General features: G+C 41.4%; 1 protein-coding gene across 1 annotated transcript; it reads left to right on the top strand.

Annotated features, from left to right (window-relative positions):
- Positions 1 to 12,452: 12,452 nt before the first annotated feature.
- Positions 12,453 to 14,552, top strand: AMIGO2 (adhesion molecule with Ig like domain 2). The gene is made up of 2 exons (XM_054591188.1): positions 12,453 to 12,526; positions 12,892 to 14,552. The coding sequence occupies exon 2, from the start codon at positions 12,952 to 12,954 to the stop codon at positions 14,518 to 14,520; it is 1,569 nt and encodes a 522-aa protein (XP_054447163.1). The 5' UTR covers positions 12,453 to 12,526; positions 12,892 to 12,951; the 3' UTR covers positions 14,521 to 14,552.
- Positions 14,553 to 20,457: the final 5,905 nt, after the last annotated feature.

Consider the following 20,457-nt stretch of genomic DNA (forward strand, 5'->3'; position numbering starts at 1 on the left):
ATATATTTATACATAGTATATATGTATATGCTATATATATATACTATATATAGTATATATGTATATATGTGTATATATATGTATATATATAAATATATACATATTTATACATTTGAAAAAACAAATTCAGAATACAAAAAGAAGTCCTACACATCAAGAAAAAAAAAGACAGGTCAACAGCAAAATGGCAAAAGATTAATAAAAGAGGATATGTAAATGGCCAATACACATATGAAAAACTGCCCCAGTTTATTACAGCAGTCCCCGCTTATCTGCAGGGCATACGTTCCAAGACCCTCCAGGGGATGCTTGAAACCATGGATAATATGGAAGCCTATAATATATACGCATTTTCTGTTTATGTCTTCCACCTGCAATTTTAACATCTTTCCATCTTAATTAAGCATTTATCACGCATTGTGGCTGTAACTTTTAGAGGATGAGGTGCACCAGCAAAACCAGCAGGAATTTCTTTTTCCTTCTTTACAATTTTAGATAGAAGGCTCATTCTTACCGTAGATCTTAGCAACCTCTGCACATGATTTTTTTCCTTCGTAAGTCGAGAACTTTCAACTTTTCACTATAAGAAAGCACTTTACGGCTTCTCTTTGGCATGCATCTCTACTCTTGAACTTGGGGGCCAGTATTAAGTAAAACAAGGGTCCCCTGAACACAAGCACCGAGACAGAGGAACTGATTACCAAGATGAATGCCGAAGCCGAAGAGGCCGGGAGCCTCTACGGGGCAGAGATGAGCCAACAGCAGTGGGATAGAGTTGGCAATGCGAGATTTCATCACACTACTCAGAATGGCAAGCAACTTAGAATTTATGAATAATTTCTGGAATCTTCCACTTAATATTTTCTGACCATGGTTGACAGCAGGTGCCTGAAACTTCAAAAAGGAAAACGGTGGATGGGGGTGGGGTGGCTGCTATCGTCATCAGCGAAATGTAAATTAAAAACACCATGGACTATCACCACCTACCCACCAAAATTGTTAAGATAAAAAAGATGGAAAATATTAAGTGCTGACAAGGACGTGGAGGAGTAGAAAGTCTTGTATACTTCTTGTGGGAGAATAAATTGGCACCACTGTGGAAAATGGGCAGTTAGTACTAATGTTGAATGTGTGCATAGCCTGTGACCCAGCAATACGTTCCTAGCTACAGTCCCAGTGGAAATGTGTGATATGTTCTTCCTCAAAGGACGTGTATTAAAATGTTCCTTGGCAATAGTACTTGTAATAGACAAAAACTGGATACTATCCACAGGATCATCAACAAGAAAAGACTAAATAAACTGTGACTTATTTAGTCACATAGTGTAATACTATATAGCAGTGAAGATGATCTATTACTACACACAAAAATATAGATAAATCTCTCAAGCATAAAACTGAGGAATAGGAGCCAGGCACACAGAGTGTATATTTTATTTATATAAAGTATAAATACAGGCAGGACTAATTATGCCATTAGAAGTCAGGAGTGCGGTTACCCTTGGGAAGCTGGTGACTTCCTTTGAAGTGCTGGTAAATGTTCTGTTCCTCGATTTGGGTGACATTGCCCTTGTTCTGCTCATCCTCTTTTATTACATGATTTTTGTCTCATAACTGTCTTTGGCGGAATACTTTTTCATCAGAATGGTTGGACAGAACTCAATTTTTACTTATGTAATTATTCTGTTTACTTTATTTTTAAAAATTTTAAAAAAAACCCTCAACTGAGGATATGTTTATTGGTTTGAGAGTGAGAGAGGGAGAGAAACATTGATTGGTTGCTTCTTGTACATGCCCCAAATGGGACTGAACCTGCAGCTTAGGTACATGCCTTGCCCAGGAATTGAACCTGTAACCTTTTGGCATATGAGATGACACTCCAACCACCTTAGCCACTTGGCCAGGGCTCAGTTTACTTTCAATATACAGTTATCATGATGCTTTATAGAGGTTCTACAAAATGCCTGCTTCTCAGGACTGGCTTTTCACTCCAGGTGGCTCTACAGCTTTCTGATCTTTCTCTCTTTCAAATGAAAATTCTGTGTTCTTTTTCCATCTGCCTCTCTTCTGCATGATCACTATTCTACCTTATTTGAGATGTTGTCCTGCCTTTGCATTTTCTGCTCTTGTACTGATGAACAAAGAGGGAGAGATTGTCTTTCATAGAAAGAATAATTTCCTGATTGGGGCAAAATAGTATGCTATTGTATTTCTTGTATAATTTAAGATTTCACTGAATAACTGCTTGGTGCCTTCTACCTAGGGATGACAGTGCCACATCCAACGAACCTCTTTTGTGGCAATGGGTTTGTTATGCTTGATGCCACTAAACATTAAACTAATCAAACTGCGTACTCTTCCCTAGTATTTCCTACTCACCAAACATTTATGATTATACAGTTGGCTTCCCAAAGCTTTCTGATAGGCAGAGAATATGACTAGGTTGATATCAAGTACTGATCCACTTGACTTTTGCTTTAAATCGATAAGTAGGTAATCTTTTGGTTTATATTATAAATCATTCTACATGCATCAAACTCTGGGACATCAAAAATACCAAGTTTCTGGGCCCGCCAAGCTGTGCTATGTTGATGTTATCAAGGTGACCCTGTCTGGAGAGCCCACCATCCAGCTTTACCCCAGACATAACATACACACAAACATACATTCTGATACTCACTGGGTCAACGCATATTCTGCTTGTGAAAATAGAACTAAGATTCTCAGTGCCTTCCCAGCAAAGGGAATGTAGAAGACTGGAATTTAGATGTCCAATAGTTTTAATAAATATAATTGAGTCAATGCAAAATTCTACTTTGAGATAAATGTGGGCAGCTGCCACAACAGCATATTTTCTTTCCGTCATCCTGCTGTTTCTGTAAAGTGAAGTGTCAATGAGCAGACTCATCCTCTAGCAACTTGTTTAGATTTGCACCTGACCTCTTCTGGGCAACAGCTTCCAAGGGAACCTTCCTTGGTTTCCTACCCTGCATTTTTATCACAATGCAAGAAGCCAGTAGCAGCATGTCAAAAGTGCTCTCTGAAGGGAGTTGTTATTATTATTATTGTATTAATAATATTATTATTAATTTACTTTGCCTTTCCCTTTGTTTCACACCCCCTTTGGGTACTCTCCAGTGTATATTGAGATGGTCTATCATCACTCCTAACTAAAGGTCTCTACCCAGGATGTTCCCCACAACCTGCCAGCTTGAAGGAGAGGCGTTGGAAGCCCAGGCGTGGAGACTGGTGTCTCACCCTGTCCTGCAGCAGCTGAGAGAGCAGCACAGAGACTAAGGCAGGGCCAAGGCAACAGCAGTTCCTCTGAATGAGGACGGAGGACCTGCTGTACTATGGTACAACCGGGCTCGGGGGAGCCACATAATTAGTACAAACATTGTGGAGACACTTCTCCAGCTCTGTTTATTTTGTACATAAACCAAGCTTCAGTTCCATTAGGTTCAACAAACATTTGTTAAACATCTGTGCTGTGTAAGATCACGTCCAAGGCACAGGGCAATAAAGATGAATAACACATGATGGGGACTCACTGTAATACTCTTTTAGAGCTTTATAGCTCCCCAAGCACTTTTCACGTGTGTCATCTCAGTTAACATTGTGAAATCAAACAGTGCATATATTGGTACCGCATTTCCATTTTATACATGGCAAAGCTGATAATCTGAAAGACCAGGCCATTTACCCCAAATCATACATACAGTTAACAAATAAAAGTCCTGGCACCAGAACATAAAGATTTGATTGTTTTATTCAATGCTTATTTTTAAAAAATACATTGCCACTTGGCATATAATTAGAGGATGTTTCAGACACTTTGTATATGTCAGGAAAGAAATACTACTTTTTTTTTTTACAGTTCTTTTTTTTTTCCTTACAGTTTTTTATTGTGATTGCCATGGATAATATGAGCCATAGGGTTCATATTGTCCTTAATTAATTCTGAGACTTATTTTCATCCCTGACCATTCAAATGGTTTCTCCCAGGTTATATTTTTATTTGCAATAATTCACTTTGTTGAATTAGATACTTAGTCAACAAGAAATGAGTATGATCTGAGATTCTGCTTGTATTGGAATTTTTAAATACCCAAAGTATATTTTCTGTTGCAAATATTTTTGTTCTTGGTTATATATCCTATAATTATTTCAAATGAGACTACAAATTCCTAGAGGAGAGCAACCCTATCAGGGCTCCGGGAGTGTGGCCAGGACTAACGAGATTTGCTGAATGGAATTTAAATTACGCTGACCCTACTTCTCCTTAATGGGAAGTATTAGAGCTAATCGTTCAGTATGAGATCAGAGGGAGATAGACTTGGGTAAGAGATCTGGTTCTCCCACTGATCTTGGTCAAGTTACAGAAACCAGCTAAGCCCCACTGCCCTCATTAGAAGATGGGGGTGTTAATGGTCATGTCTTTGAGCCCTTGTAAGAATTAAATGATGCCTTGGCTCAGTGGATTGAGCTCCGGCCTGTGGACTGAAAGGTTGCTGGTTCAATTCCTAATCAGGGAACATGCCTGGGTTTCTGGCCATGTCCCCAGTTGGGGGCGTGAGAGAGGCAACCTATTGGTGTTTCTCTGGCACATCAGTTTCTCTCCCTTTTTTTCTCCCTCCTTTCCCCTCTCTCTAAAAATAAATAAAAAAAATCTTTTTTAAAAAAAGAAAAGAAATAAGAAGCCTTGTATATAGTGAGAATGCAATAAATGTTGGGTCTTGTTTCCAAGTCCATTTTCTTGGATCTTTCCAGAGGTCCTCTGCCTTCCCCAATACGAATGTGGCATTTCTTTTCACTATCACAAACTGAAAGAAAGGTCAGAGTTCCAGAGCATGGAACCCATGGAACATCTACTACAGAAGGCTTTGTATTTGCTGAAAATAATTGAATCAGTATTTGTAATGGTGCTGGCATATAATTGAGTTTATTATTTTCTCTTTCAATTTTATTTTATTTGATGTTAATGTTGACTAGTAATTAATGATGGTTTCAAATCAGGTATTTCTTTGAATAATCAGATATCACCTTTACAATGGTATGATAAATTAATTACTGTTCCAGGAAAGCATATTTTCTAAAAGGACTTAAAATAGGAGTCTGAATGCTGCATATGGTCCTCTAAACTGGTTTTGTTAAATATTAGCTGTATTTATCAGGAGATAAAATTAGCCTCAGTTTTGAGAGATATAATAGCATTTAGGAATTCAATTAGATGATCCCTTCAGGCTAATAATGAGAAAACTGAAAATTAGAGTGATTACCATTTATGACCAAAATCTCAAGAAGTGACTATAATGCTAGAGGCATGGCTTTGGCACACTGAGTTTTATAAAGCAAATTTTCCTCTGCTTCTTTCATTCTGAAGGCCGAGGATTTCAGAGTATTAAAAAAAAGTGTCTACTTGTTTCTCTCATTACATGATTATGACAAAAAGAAAATCATCCTTTTGCAAACTTCTCAGGTTCCTCACTGCAATGAATTTATTCTTTGAGTAGGAATGTGATTTACCAGTAAGATGAATGGCATTCTTTGGGTCTTTATATTTTTTTCTGTATCTTCCGATTTTCCTACAGTGAGCTCATAGGATTTTTAGGGTTAGAAAAAAGGCTTTCGATTGTTTTTATTTTTGTTTCTCATTGAAAAACAAGTTGCGGTGTGGGGCAGGGGGTCATGCTACAAAGGCTAGTCTAAGAATGTGTTGTGGCAGAGAATTCACAGATGCTGGGAGGTGACTGCAACCAAGGACATTGAGTTCCAAGCCTGGGAATGTGGACAACTGGCCACCAGTAAGACTTGTGTGGCTAGCGTTGCCTTATGTGCTGCTATGATTTTCAGACTCAAAAATAGTGCCCAGCACACAGTAAATGCTCAGTAAATATGCACAGTAAATGCCAAATAAATGACTATTGCAAAACGGGAACAGCAATCACTGTATCTCAGATCAGGGGAAATCAGATTAGGCTTCCTGCCTGAGAAGCTGGAAGAGGGTTTTGCTCTCTGAAACTACAGTTGCTGAATATTAAGTGGGAATTGCAATAAAGCAGAAACATTTTGCACAAGACTTAGTCACAGGTAACTTTAAACAGCTGTAAGTTCTCATTGTGCTTTTTCTCACCACAAAAATATTGTAGAAAATAGAAAATACAGATTAGCAAAGAGAAGAAAAATTTAAAACTGCTGTTATGACATGGGTATGTAGTCTTTTAGATGATTTTCTATGTATATACATATACGCGGCCTGTCCAGAAGGTATCCAGCCATATAATATGAAAACTAGAGACATTTAGTGAAGTAGATACAAGATAGAAAAAAACACTGCACAAAGGACAATGATGCCTCAGTCCCCTTCAAAGAAGGTAACTTGGGACCTCACACAGTTCTTCCAGTTGCCACCAGCTGCCCCGTTGTATTTTCCTGAACCTCATCAATGGTCTGAAATCTTTCCCCTTTCAAATATGATTTTAGTTTCGGGAAACTAAACAGAAGTTGCAGGGCACCAAACCTGGACTGTGTGGAGGCTGAGTCACCTGGGTGATTTGATGTTTCACCAAAAAACTCTGCAGGGGACGTGATGCACGAGTGGGCTAGTTGTGATGAAGCTGCCAATCACCAGTTGCCCATAGCTGCAGCCTTCTCAATCATCCAAATAGTCTCCGTGGAAGAATGTTCAAACTTAATGCAAATTTTTTGCAAAATCTGATGCAGATTCGTTGCTCTACTTGCTCAGTCATTTTGAATGCAACGGCCACACAGTACACACGCTCACTTAACAGCATCTACCGCCCCCATTGACTAGTACAGTGAAGTCATCATTGTTCACACATGTGCATTCCAGTCCACTATTCTTTGCTGCCAGGTTACATCGATGTTGCACAAACTATTCTCGTCATACTAATAATGGCTGGACATCTTTTGGACAGACCTTGGTATATTTTCTTTTACAATAGTTGAAATAGTACCTTTTATAACTTTTATCTCTGTCATCAGATAGTTCTCTGACACATTATTTTTAATGACAATATAATATGACACCAGATGGATGTACACTAATTTATTCACCCTTATCCCTGTTGCACATTAAGTGTGTCCTATATTTTTTGTTAGAAATAATGCTGCAACGAATGTGTACTACCCCATCATAATCAAATATTTAATAGACTGAGTGACATTACAGCTATAAAGAACTTGCCCTAAATCACTTTTCCTGAGGCGGCAGTGGGACTGATGGGGTTCACCAGGGGGAGGAGCCAGAATCTGCCCAGTGCAGGGATAACTGGCCCAGATGAGGAACTAACCCTAGACCTGCTCTAACTGATAGTGCCTGTGTTCTAACACTTTGTACTCCTGGGGGCCTGGGCAACAGCAGACACAATATCATCAGAAAATCAGATAAATTTTTTAAAGTTAATGGAACTTAAGAAATCATTAATTGTTATAATTTAGATCTCCTCATCTCAAAACTGCTAAGTTTCTGTAATCACACAGGGGTTTAATACCGTTGTAATTGAAGACTCTGGGTGAATGGGACTTTGGGCCAAGACTGACAACAACAGGGCAAATGCCCCACCTTCTAAGCTCAAGTGTAGCTAAACCAAATATGCAGGACTTTCAAAGGGATGATCCCAACTGGTTCTACAACCTGTAGCTAAAGAGCCCCATCCAAACCTTGCAAACATTACGCCAAGTGAAAGAAGCCAGACACTAAGGCCACATATTGTTTGATTCCTTTTATATGAAATGTCCAGAATAGGCAAACCCACAGTGACAAAAAGTAGGTTAGTGGTTGTTGGGGGCTCGGTAGGGGGTGGGAGTAACTGCTTAACGAGTACTGGGCTTCTTTGGGGGATGATGAAATTATTCCGGAATTAGAATTAATTGCACAATAATGTGAATATATTAAAATAACTGAATAGTATACTTTTAAAAGATCAAATGGTAAATTTTACCTCAACTAATTTTTTTATTTTGTTATTAACTTATTTATTTTTCTTTTTTATTGAATTTATTGGGCCAATTTTTTTTTTAAAGAACATATCAATGAAGTCCTTGGAGTGGGTATGTGGGTCCTGCATGCCCCCTCAACCCCTGACCCCCGCCCACCCCCATCCCTCCCATCTCTAGTCTAGGGAGCTTCCAGAGAACGAGCCCACAAGTTGCCGTAGGCCTCCTGCAGTTCAGAGAGCACAGGGACTGCCGCTCAAGTCTCTGTTCAGTGAGGAACATAGTACCGGGTGAGAGGTGGCCCTGCCATAAATCTTGGCCAATTTCATAAGTCCACTGAAGCAGGCCAAAAGAACAAGGGGCTTTTGCAGGAGCAGAGGGGGCAAAGGTGCATGTTTCTTATGGGCCAAGGCTCCCGTCACATTGTAAAAACCCTACCAAGAGTGCCACGCCCAGGGTGGGGACACCTCAACAGAGAGCTCCAGGGAAGAGTCTCCTCCTGCAGAGCTAGAGACCGCAGTGAGCACGAGCACTCTCTCCGAAGGACACCGATGAGCCCCCAGGTTCAAAAAGAAGGAACATTAGATATCTGCTGGTGTCCCAACCACACCTGCTTAGAGGGCGCATGCTGTAATCAAATGGGATGTGGCATATGAAAACCCTTCATAGGATATAAAGTGCTATTAAAGTGTTCATTGTTAGTAAAAATGACTCCAAGTTATCAAGCTAGTGCTGTAACAATTTCTTGTCTCATATCTCTAACTTCGTAACTTTTTGACTGCAACCTGAGAAATTTAGGAAATCACGGGGCTAGAAAAACACCAGAGATTTCATCTAGTTAAATGCCCTGCTCCACGGTAGGCGTTACTTCCATACTCAACACACCAGGTTCAGAATCATGTCAAGTGTCGATCCACTTTCCACTGTCTGTTGGAGTCATTACTGAACGGTCAAAAATATCAATGGATTGCCCTGCCCAGTTGACTCAGTCGGCTGGGCACTGTCCCACAAAGAGAGAGGTTCCCGATTCCATTCCTGGTTAGGTCGCAGGCCTGGGTTATGGGTTTGGTCCCTCGATGGGGCGTGTACGAGAGGCAACAAATTGATGATTGTCTCTCACATCAATGTTTTTCCCCCTCCCTTCCCCCCTCTCCAAAAATTAATAAAATCTTAAAGAAAGAAATCAATAGATTGTGCCATATGGGAAAGGCCAGAGGAATATCTATCTGTCCTATTTTAAACTCCTGATAAGGCAACTGAACCATCTGTCTTGGCAATCCATTCCAGGCTGGAACCACCCTGTCAGAAATGTCTTTCTTCCGTTTAATCTAAATCCTTCAGATGGAGCCTCCAGCTAAGGTAGTCTCATTCCACTTTCAAATACTTTGGAATGGCAGTTACAGGTCTGGGTGATAGGATTATACAATGTCACAGGGTTACGGTGGGCAGTAAATGAAATAATGCATGTAAAACACAGAGAGCTCAGTCTCGGGCACATCATTAAGGCCCAAGACACATTTACTTTTACCATCATTTATACCAGGGACTCTTTCAATCACAAGTGACATAAACACACTCAAAATCATTTACGCCAAACAAAGGGAGGGAATGGAGAATGTAATTAAAAAGGAAATATAATGTGCAGGGACCTTCAGGCACTACTGGATCCAGGAATCAAATAATGTTGGCAGGGCTCCTCTTTCCCCTCTTCCCCACAAGCTTCTGACATACAGCAGGCAAGATGGCAAGAGCAGACTCAAGTGGGGTAAGCCTTGAATAGGTTCCCTATTTATAATTTTATTCATCAAAAGTTTCGAATGCCTCGCAAGTGTCAAGCAGGGTTGTAGGAGCTAAGAGCCGTGACTAAGACAAAATTTCTGCCCTCGTGGAATTTACCTTCTGGTTGAAAGAGTGAACAAGGTAGAAGGTGAATGGATGCGACAAAAATAAAAAATTATCCTCCACAAAATAAGGTCACACCTTATACTGTTATTAAGGTTAACTCTTAGCTTTCTCTTTTCCAAGCTAAGTGAACCCATCCCTTTCATAGCTCCTTTCTCCTTGAAAAATGTGCAGAATCCAAAAATAAGGTATTCAAACAGAGAAATATAGTTGTCTCTGGATTTTGAGTATATTTAGTTTATTTATACGGTGGAATCTTTGCATAATATTTCTGTGTGTGACTGCAGCTATAATAACATAACCTTCTGTTTCCATTTTGAAAGTCGCTTATTCTTTTTAGACTATGTTTGTATTAAATACAGGTCTTTTGTCCACCTTCATGGTCTCGACTTTGACTAGGATGATAGCTGCTTGGTAAAACACTGCAAAAATTTATTAGGCATTTAAAAATTATTCCTCTGAGTAAAAAAAAAAAATTCTATTTCTCTGTGTTAACCATTCTAACTGTAAAAACGAAGGCTTAGAGACCCAGTTTTTTGAGACCCCCAGGAAGTGTTGCCTGACTTTAGAAAAATCTCAACCTCTGCTTCTTCCCTGGGACCTTCCAAGGAGGAATGCGTTCAGTAAGTATTTCAGGCTGTATGTAATCCTTTTATGGCAACATTGAACTTTTCATGAAACTGAAACTTATTTGAATCAAGCTGCTCTCACCTGAAAAACCTTGATGGACCAGTGCTATTCCAGACTAATTACACAAACAGGCTAACTAAATTAACAATGTACACAATTCTCTTTAAAATATAGCAGTGGAGATCTGTGCTACCGGGTGAATCCATTCATGGGCAACGTAGGGACCAACACTCCTTAAATTCAGGGGGGTGGGGGGAGAGAGAGAGAGAGAGAGAGAGAGAGAGAGAGAAGGCGGGAGGGTTATTGATCATCATCATCATTTTTTATTAAGTAACTTTACAAGTTACTTAATATACGCTCTGCTCACAATTGTTTTTATCAATTGGTCCTTATTTTCATTCTTCCCATCTCTTTTGCTTTGTTTAATATCTCTTGTCAAGGCAGTAATTTATTTCTTTTAATCCGGATAAAATAGGCAAACGGGCCATTTGGCTCAGTCAAATCCTATCGTTAAAACTCACCTTAGAATTATACAAAAATGGATTTTTAGCCTAAAAGCTCAACAGCCCCACACCCTCAACCTCATTTATGTACTTTTGCGGGGGGGGGGGGCGGTCTACAGGGGCTTGCACCTTTCCTTGCCTGCTAGGCCGAAGCACGCTTGAATCGGGCATCCCAGTCCCCCTACGTCTCTGGAAGCGATGAAGAATCTCTGAGCAGCCACTCCTGGGATCAGTCCCTGTCCGGAGCGAGCCGGATATTTTTTAAAGCTTAATGCCCTTATCTTTGCATTCCAGCCGGAAGGTCGACTCCAAACCTTCTTTCTGCTGCTCCTCCTTCGCGAATTGGCCACCATCCCTGATGTCGCCTCCCGAGTTAGGAAACGGGTAGAACTTTTACAGGGAGGTTGGTAGTGTCCCCGCTGCGTGCGCCTTCCCGGTTCCTCTAGTGGAGATCCCCGTCGCACTAAAGGGACCATGCCCAATCTTCCTACCCGCCACCTCCCCAAATGTGGGAGGAGACGGAAGGCTGCTTCAGTGTTTATTTTGTGAACCTTTAAAACCAACTGCATTTAGCGCCGTGGAAACCGGCTTGGCCCTCGCCCAAAGAAAGACTTAAAAGGTCGAGGAGTGCTGGAGACCTGAGCAGCCGCGATTAAGTGGGGCTTCCCAGGGTGCGACCTCTTCCTCTCGGGCTGGGTGTGTCCCCCTCAATCATCCAACATCCCACCATCACCGGGTGCTGGATTAAACGGACGCAATTGGCGGAAGTGGGTGAGCGCGTCCCCCCACCCCAGGGGACTCCAGCCCCGGCGTGAACCCCGGCGTGGACCCCGGCCCCACCCAGCTCGCCCACCCGCGCGCCCGCTCGCCCGCTCTCCGACGTCCGCGAAGAGCCGGAGGAGGAAGCCTGCGGGACCGTGGGGTGGGCGTCGGCTGCCGCTCCGATTGGCTGTGCTGTCGCCCTTTCCCGCGCCGCGATGCCCCCCTCCACTCGCCCAGCCCGCTCCAGCCTTCAGCCTCGGAGCTGCTTCCCGCAGGAGGGAGGGCGCTCAGGGGCGGGCCGCGTCTTCCCGCTCCGCACCCGACCCCGCAGCGCGCGGGGATAAAACCCGGTCGGCGGCGGGCGGGAACCCAGGGAGGGTCCAGCAACCTCTGGAGCGCGGAGAGGCGGGGCCGGGTCCCTCCGGCTGCCGGCGCCCCCGCCCCTCGGACCGGGCTCCGGGAGCTGGGCCCCGGGCGCGCGGGCACAAGACGGCCAGAGCGCCAAAACGGTACCTTCCCTGAGCAATGAAAAGGACCCAGGAGAACTCACCAGCGCCAGCGGAGACGTTTCCTGCTCCCGGGGTTGCTGCTGCCGCCGCGGCGCCTGAAAACTCCCAAAGTTGAGAGCCAGCGAGAGGCTGCCGCCCGCCGGGAGCAAGAGGGAAAGGAACTCGGAAGATGCGAGAGTGACAGAGACAGACAGACGCACCGACCTTCACAAGGCATCACCGTTGGTAGTCTGTCCCGACTCCGTGAGGCTTCTCAGCTCTGTGAGTTGTGTTCTGGACGGGTGGCTTGCTAAGTATTTCCGTTCAATTGTTTATAGCATGCGTTTGTGTATTTTTGCGTCTGTTGGAGGGAGTTAAAAAAAAAAAAAAAGCAGGATGCACCTAAAAAGAATATTGTATTTCTGATGTTGAGACGGTTGTATTTGTAGATTGTGTGGCTGTAAATGTCTGTAACCCAGGAGGAATTGCATTTAATAGTAAAAAGGCAACGTAGGCTCCCCAGTGTGGAATTAAACCTCCATTTCCAAAGTTACTAGAAAGAAAGCAAGATGTGACTCTTAAGGGTTAATTGGTGGTAGTTAACTTTGCTTTTTTTTACCCCTCTTTAAATATTGACTGTTTACCAGATTCATTGGTGGGAGGCTGAGCTGGTGGCGAAGACGCCTGGAAGAGACTGAGAGACCATAATGTCTTTGCGCTTACACACACTGCCCACCCTTCCTGGAGTTGTGAGACCCGGCTGCAGGGAACTGCTATGTTTGTTGGTGATCACGGTGACTGTTAGCCCTGGCGCCTCCGGGGTGTGCCCCACCGCGTGCATCTGTGCCACTGACATCGTCAGCTGCACCAACAAAAACCTGTCCAAGGTGCCTGGTAACCTTTTCAGACTGATTAAGAGACTGGATCTGAGTTATAACAGAATCGGGCTTCTGGATTCTGAGTGGATTCCAGTATCGTTTGGAAAGCTGAACACCCTAATTATTCGCCATAACAACATCACCGGCATTTCCATGGGCAGTTTTTCCACAACTCCAAATTTAAAGTGTCTTGACTTATCCTCGAATAAGCTGAAAACTGTGAAAAGTGCAGTGTTCCAAGAGTTGAAGATTCTGGAAGTGCTCCTTCTTTACAACAATCACATTTCCTATCTTGATCCTTCAGCGTTTGGAGGGCTCTTCCAATTGCAGAAACTCTACTTAAGTGGAAACTTTCTCACAAAGTTCCCCATTGATTTGTATATCGGAAGGTTCAAACTGGCAGAACTGATGTTTCTAGATGTTTCTTATAACCGGATCTCCTCCCTGCCAATGCAACATATAAATTTAGTGCCAGGAAAGCAGCTGAGAGGCATCTACCTTCATGGAAACCCATTTGTCTGTGACTGTTCCCTTTACTCATTGCTGATCTTTTGGTATCGTAGGCACTTTAGCTCAGTGATGGATTTTAAGAATGATTACACCTGCCGCCTGTGGTCTGACTCGAGGCACTCCCATCAGGTGCTTCTGCTCCAGGATAGCTTTATGAATTGCTCTGACAGCATCATCAATGGCTCCTTCCGTGCACTTGGCTTTATTCATGAGGCTCAAGTTGGAGAAAGGCTGATTGTCCACTGTGACAGCAAGACTGGTAGTTCAAATACTGATTTCATGTGGGTGGGTCCAGATAACAAACTGCTAGAGCCGGACAAAGAGGTGGAAAACTTTCGCGTGTTCCACAATGGAAGCCTGGTTATAGAAAGCCCTCGTTTCGAGGATGCTGGAGTATATTCCTGCATTGCAATGAACAGGCAACGCCTGTTAAATGAAACTGTGGATGTCACAATAAATGTGAGCAATTTCACTGTAAACAGATCCCATGCCCATGAGGCATTTAACACAGCGTTTACCACTCTTGCAGCCTGTGTGGCCAGTATTGTTTTGGTACTTTTGTACCTCTATTTGACGCCGTGTCCCTGCAGGTGTAAAGCCAAAAGACAAAAAAGTATGCTAAACCAAAGCAATGCCCATTCATCTATTCTCAGTCCTGGCCTGGCTGGTGATGTCCCAGCTGAGGAACGGAAGGCAGGTGGTGCGGGTAAAAGAGTGGTGTTTTTGGAACCCCTGAAGGATACTGCAGCAGGGCAGAATGGGAAAGTCAGGCTCTTCCCCAGTGAAACCGTTATCGCTGAGGGCATCTTAAAGTCTACAAGGGTGAAATCCGACTCAGATTCAGTCAATTCGGTGTTTTCAGACACACCCTTCGTGGCGTCCACTTAATTTTGTGCCTATACTTGTATGATGTAGTAATTTGATCTCTCCATCCTTAACTTTGTGGTCTGTGAAATAAACAGAAGGAATGAAATTCTTTTTGGTTTTTTGAAATACAACCAAATGGTCTTTTTGAAAAATGGCTGATAGGAAATGTGGTAAAGCACTTGGGTTCCTCAATGTGCCAGAGAAAGATGGCATTGTTTTCCAAAGTTTAGGTTCTAGACAATACTATATTAGTCTTTTAGCACCTTTGATCACTTCAAAGCTGCTCTGGAGATGATTTGACTGGCATTGTCCTTTTATTCAGGATTCTTGAGAGAAAAAAATAAACTGTGTTATTAGTGTTCTTTAAAAAGAGACTTTACTAACTTACTAGGACCAAAGTTGAGTTATTTTAAAGAAAAATGTTAATGTCCTATTCCATTTGGAAGAACCAAACAGCCATTATTTATAAAGCACAAAAATAAAGCTAGATTTGGGAATAATTCAGCTAAATTCATCATTTGAGATCAGAGTAAACAGACCTCACTGATAAAATGTACTGGGTACTGCCACATCTTGTATGATGTTAGATAAATAGTGCAATAAAGGTACATTTGTTTGACTGTCTTTCCATTCTGTATATTTTCTATCCTTGTATAAAAGGTCTTATTGAAAGTTTAAAGTCATTATTATTTGTTGCCATAAATATGTAGGTGTCAATACCAAAATGTCTGAGTAATTTCTTAAATCTTTGTTCCAGTAGATTAATATTTGCTTATATGCTTGTGTGTTATGTAAATCTTAATTTGTGTGAATCACTAAATAGATCCTCCTGTATTGTGCTTTGGACATTTGAATTAATGTAAGTATATGTATTATGTGACTTGATGTTCTGTTTTATTTGGCTATTTAAAAACATAAATCTAAAGTGTTTTATGTGATCAGATTGCTGTACTCTGTGTAAAGCACCTACTATAGCAAATATCTCTCCAGAGTTCTTGCAGTTAGAGTACAGAATTTATTTAATAGATTGATTTTTAGAAAGAGAGCAAGGAGAGAAACATTAATTTGTTGTACCACTTTTTTATGCATATATTGGTTGATCTTGTATGTGACCTGATCAGGGATTGAACCCACAACCTTGGTGTACCGGGATGATACTCTAACCAACTGAGCTTCCCGTCCAGGACATAAAGTTTATTTATTTTTTTAAAGGGAAACAAAGGCTCTAAAGTAATCTCCATCAATTTATACCTTCTCTATCACATTTTACTCTGATACTCTTATGCACTTGAACCCGGTTGGGAAGACATGTGGGCTTCGATTCTGCAACAGGAGAAAGCCCAGGAAACCTCCTTCTTATCTCCATCATCTGCTATGAGGTAATAGGGTACCCAATCTGGACCTAGGTTTCCTGTTATAAAAATGAAAGTTTCAGACAGGTGATGTTTAAGGTTCCTTCCCACACTGGGAGTGATGCTTTCCTGGTGCTGTTTGCTCCCTCACAGACTTGTACTGGCTCTCTCAAACTGTATACTGATGGAATACAAAATGAGATTAGGATAGACTAGCATAGCACTGCAGAACTTGCAGGGACATTTTGGATCATTGTCTACCTACTTCCCTTTTTCAGGGAAAATGGAGCTCAGAGAGGTTTGTGGACTGTCTAAGGCCACACAGTGACTCAGGAAAACTCAGGTTCAAGCTTTGCCCTGGTGAAGATGGTTATTTTTAACAGTGGGTGTAGAGAAGGAGCCAAGAATAAGACAAAACAGTGGTCAGAAAATGGCAAATGAGGTTCAGAGATGTGTTGTCGGTGGGGCTAAGAAAAGAGAATTTGTACAAGATGGAAGCGGGCAACAGGGACAAATACTGCAGAGAAATAGCTGAGGAGAAGGGAAGGCTGACTTTGGCCGTGGTTTTGGGAGAACAGTGGACACTTGGTGACAGCTCAGGAAATGCCAGGCCGGGCTCCCAGTGGCAGACACTGTTCAGCAGGGGGTTAAGGAGTGAGGACCCAGGGTGTGTGCCTTGGGAACAGGATACAGAGCCACTGCTCAGTAACGCTGACAATTCCTTATTGCCTGGTGGTAAGAAATGACTGCCTCTGCCTTTTAAACACAAACCTCACCTGTTAGATAAGATCCGTCAGACTCAAAGATGTTACAGGCAAACATTTTATTGCAGTTACTGCCATGTAAGTAATTAGGAAGAATTCAATGATTTGTATCATCTTTAAAATCATCACTCCTTTCAGAAAGAAGTTTCTGAACTTCCTCCAGGAAGTCTCCTAGAAAAACTCAGACTGAGGTGGTGTGGTTTGTTCTGCTTCATGCAGCCGGTCTGAACACAAGTGAAAATTCTTGAACCACTGACGTTCCAACAGGGCGAGGGCTGTGTCCAGGGGTCACAATGACCCTGACTTGGGGAGTGCAAAGAGCAGGGCCCATACGCTGGCAGGGAAGTTGCAGAGAGGAACTTTGAATGGAACCTTATCTGGCTGGGATCTCTAAGTCTTTCATCCCTGTGCAGGGGAACATGGGAGGTGCTGAGCAGAGTCTGAAGGGCCTGATCTTGGCTGGTCCTAATAAGCCTTGGGTAAAGGACAGGCTGAACTGAGCTAAAAACTAACGTGCTTAGAACTAAAACAAAGGAAAACCAAAAATCCTGAATACTGAAAAAATACTTTTGAATAAAAATAGGGAGGCACAATGATGAAAAAGCATACAACTGAATGTTATGCAGAATTTTAAGTTCTTAGGTGTATTATTTTTTTTTTTTGTAGGAGCCTGGTCACATGTATTTTAAATACAGGAACAGAACAAATTTGTGCTTTATAAATGTCCCACTCAAAACTTTTACATAATTTTTGCCTCAAATAATCTGGATTTATGTTACAGGGTTATTCTTTTAAACTGCTTAGTATTTTTCATTGAGCAATTGTGAGAGAGCTGGGTACTCTTTGGAGAATCTAAGCATAGATCATAGACAAGAGATTTTCCTAGGCTTAGAGTATTTTTTTTTTTTACTATAATTAGGAGATACTGGTGTATGATAATATATTCCATAATTAATCATGAGTCGAATCTCTTCAATATGCTTTTAGGGTTTCTAATTTGAAAGAATGGCCTAAAATGTCTTATTTATAGTTATGCATGAATCCTCACTGGCCTGGAGAGATTTATATATATATATATTTTTAGTTTTAATTGCTTGAATTATTTGCCTAGGCAAAATGGCTTTTTATTTTTCTAACTAAACATTTTTCTAAAATGTAAATCAGAAGGGATGTAGGTGAAACTTAGGGGATGGAAACATAAGGGAAAAGGAGCCCCACTGTCAGTCCAAATTCTGAAAAGACATCTGATTTGGATCACCCTGTTAAGCACTGTTAAAACATGATACAACCTAAACAGCCTCCAACGTAGTGGCTTTTCCGCTGCCGTTACTGCTGCTGGATTACTGTCCCCTTTTAGTGTCGTCTGGTATACCCAATGACCCAGCAATAGGTCTAAAACCAGGCTTAGCGAATCACAGGGAGAAGTTAGGTGAGCAAGGGTTTCTCGTAGTTATCGCCTACACACCCGCTAACCAGAGAGCTGGTTCATGCATTCTGGGCGAGGGCCTGCCATCGTATTTAAAAAAAAAAAAAAATTCCATGCAATTCGGATTCTGCCTCACGTTGATGAAATATGTTCTATAGAGAGACTATAGCAAATTTGTGTTTGGGCTATATCAGAATACTTGCTATTATTATTACTTGCTACTGGATTTATTAATAAAAAGAAGAATTTTAGTGCAGTGCTCTTTTAAAAAATTCTAACGTTAGGAAAATGAAAGAGTTTGATTTTCTGACACTAAGTGAACTCAAGAGTAAACTGTTGGCTGTGAGTTATGATTTATATTTTTCTAAATTATGAAATATGGAATAATTATTTTGAGATGACTAAATCTCTGACTCTTTCATTTTTAAACTATTTTTGGTTTGAACACAGTGCAAATAGCTTTGGAGCTTTCAAATTTGATTAGATCAAAGTAAAATGAGGGCATGTCCCAAGGATGTTGAGTGTAGATTTCATGTCCCAAGAACCAAGCTCCTTTGTTTTTTTCAATATATGAGAAATATTTTTTAAAAGAGAGTACTAAGATTCTTTTTGTGGTTCTCTCATTTCTGCCCAGGGCCAGCCCCCAAATGTGAAAGTTAGTGTGGAAAGGTGATGACTTAATTTGTTCTTGCAAGTATTATTGGATGATAATATATAGAACTAAGAACTCTCATAATAACCTTCTGAATAATTGAGAATATTGCTTACAGGGACCACTTTTACTGGTGGATGGACTCTAGGGAGGGAGTGAGCAGTGAGGAGCAGAGTCAACAGAGTATAGAAAAACAGACCCTTTGCAAATTGGGAAATGTGATGCTTATGACATTTATACTGGCATTACTTTATTAAGGACCTACTAAGTGTCAAGCACACTGTGAGAGGTGGTGTTTATTATTATTTCTCATCACAGCAGCCCTGAAGGATAGGAAATGTTACCCCCAGTTACAGATAGGAAAAAGAGGCTCAACAGGGATAAATCATTTTCCCAGGTGACTCAGCTAATAAGTGGTTTTTATCCTGATATTAATCTAAAAATTATCTCCCACAGTACTCTTACAGGTGTTCTGCTGATAGGATGACTTTGTGAAGCATGGGTTGGTCATGAATAAACATTTTATAAATGTCAGAATATGAATGAATTAATGCTCACAGCAAGTCTGGGAGAAGAGGAATGGAAGATTAGGGGATCATATCCTGCAAACATAAAGGCGGATATGACTTTTTTTTCCTCCTTTGTGAAACACAATGCATCACAAGTAGCAAAAACAGAAATCCTGAGGAGGCCTAAGGTTAATAGTCAAGGTGTCCTCCAGGTGATTGGCTCTTCTTATTCTGGTTGCCCTTTACTCGGGAAGTTGCTTAATATGCAAAACAAATATCTGCTTTATCATTACAAGCTACAACTTCAAGATATTTAAATGGGAAATGATTAAATTTGATGTTTTTTTAAATTGCGAATGATCTAAATTTGCAGGGTAAATAGTTCTGTTGGAAGGAGTATCTAAGAATTTGTTCTAAATTTCTAAAAGAGTGTTAGGGGCAATTCAGACACCACAAGGGATTTTTCCAACTAAAAATTAGATTTCTCAAAATAATTTTAAGTATTTATTCATTTACTTTTTCATAGAGGAAGGAGAAGGGAGGGAGAAAGATGAGGGAGAGAAACATCAATGTGAGCGAAAAACATCAATCGGTTTCCTCTTGCACACTCCCCTTGCACACTGCCTGGGACCAAACCAGCAACCCAGGCATGTGTCTTGACCAGGAATCGAACCGGAGACCTTTCTCTTTGCAAGATGACACCCAACCAACTGAGCCACACAGGTCACGGCTGTCAAGATAATTTTAAAAATTATTTCACAAGGTAGCCTCACTAGTTTACCTGATTAAATTTCTCTATTAGAGAATATGCCTGCAGATTATCAAATATTACACTCTTGGGGAATTGTATAGTGTCTATAGGCTCTTAGTATCATAGAGTCAAGTATCATAGGATCAAGGGTCAAACCCTTGGCAATGAATAGCCAGTGGTAACCAAGAGAAGATTATTGAGCTTTGCTAAGATACTGTGGAGGCCATAAATGATGTACTATAACTGCTCTCTTCCTTTAAAGGAGATCACAGCCCAACTGGGAGAGGAAGCAAGTAAACCTAAAACGATTCAAGAGTAAGAACTGATTTGTCTACTAGTAGCTATACAGGCAAATAGGAAGTAAGAGGAGGAAGATAACTGGCAGACCTTGCTTTAACCGCCTGGGCTAATGGCACAGGCTTGAGCACTAGATAGTCATCCCTTAGGTACCCTGAATGCTGCCTCAGCTGGGACCCTGACTTTCAGAAAGCCAATATCGTAGGA

The sequence above is a fragment of the Pteronotus mesoamericanus genome, unplaced genomic scaffold (assembly GCF_021234165.1).
Source record: "Pteronotus mesoamericanus isolate MK-2021 breed Mesoamerican mustached bat unplaced genomic scaffold, CSHL_Meso_final scaffold_21, whole genome shotgun sequence".
Classification (NCBI taxonomy): domain Eukaryota; kingdom Metazoa; phylum Chordata; class Mammalia; order Chiroptera; family Mormoopidae; genus Pteronotus; species Pteronotus mesoamericanus.

Coding starts and splice junctions, on each gene's coding strand:
- AMIGO2 (XM_054591188.1), top strand. CDS start 12,952: ATGTCTTTGCGCTTACACACACTGCCCACCCTTCCTGGAGTTGTGAGA.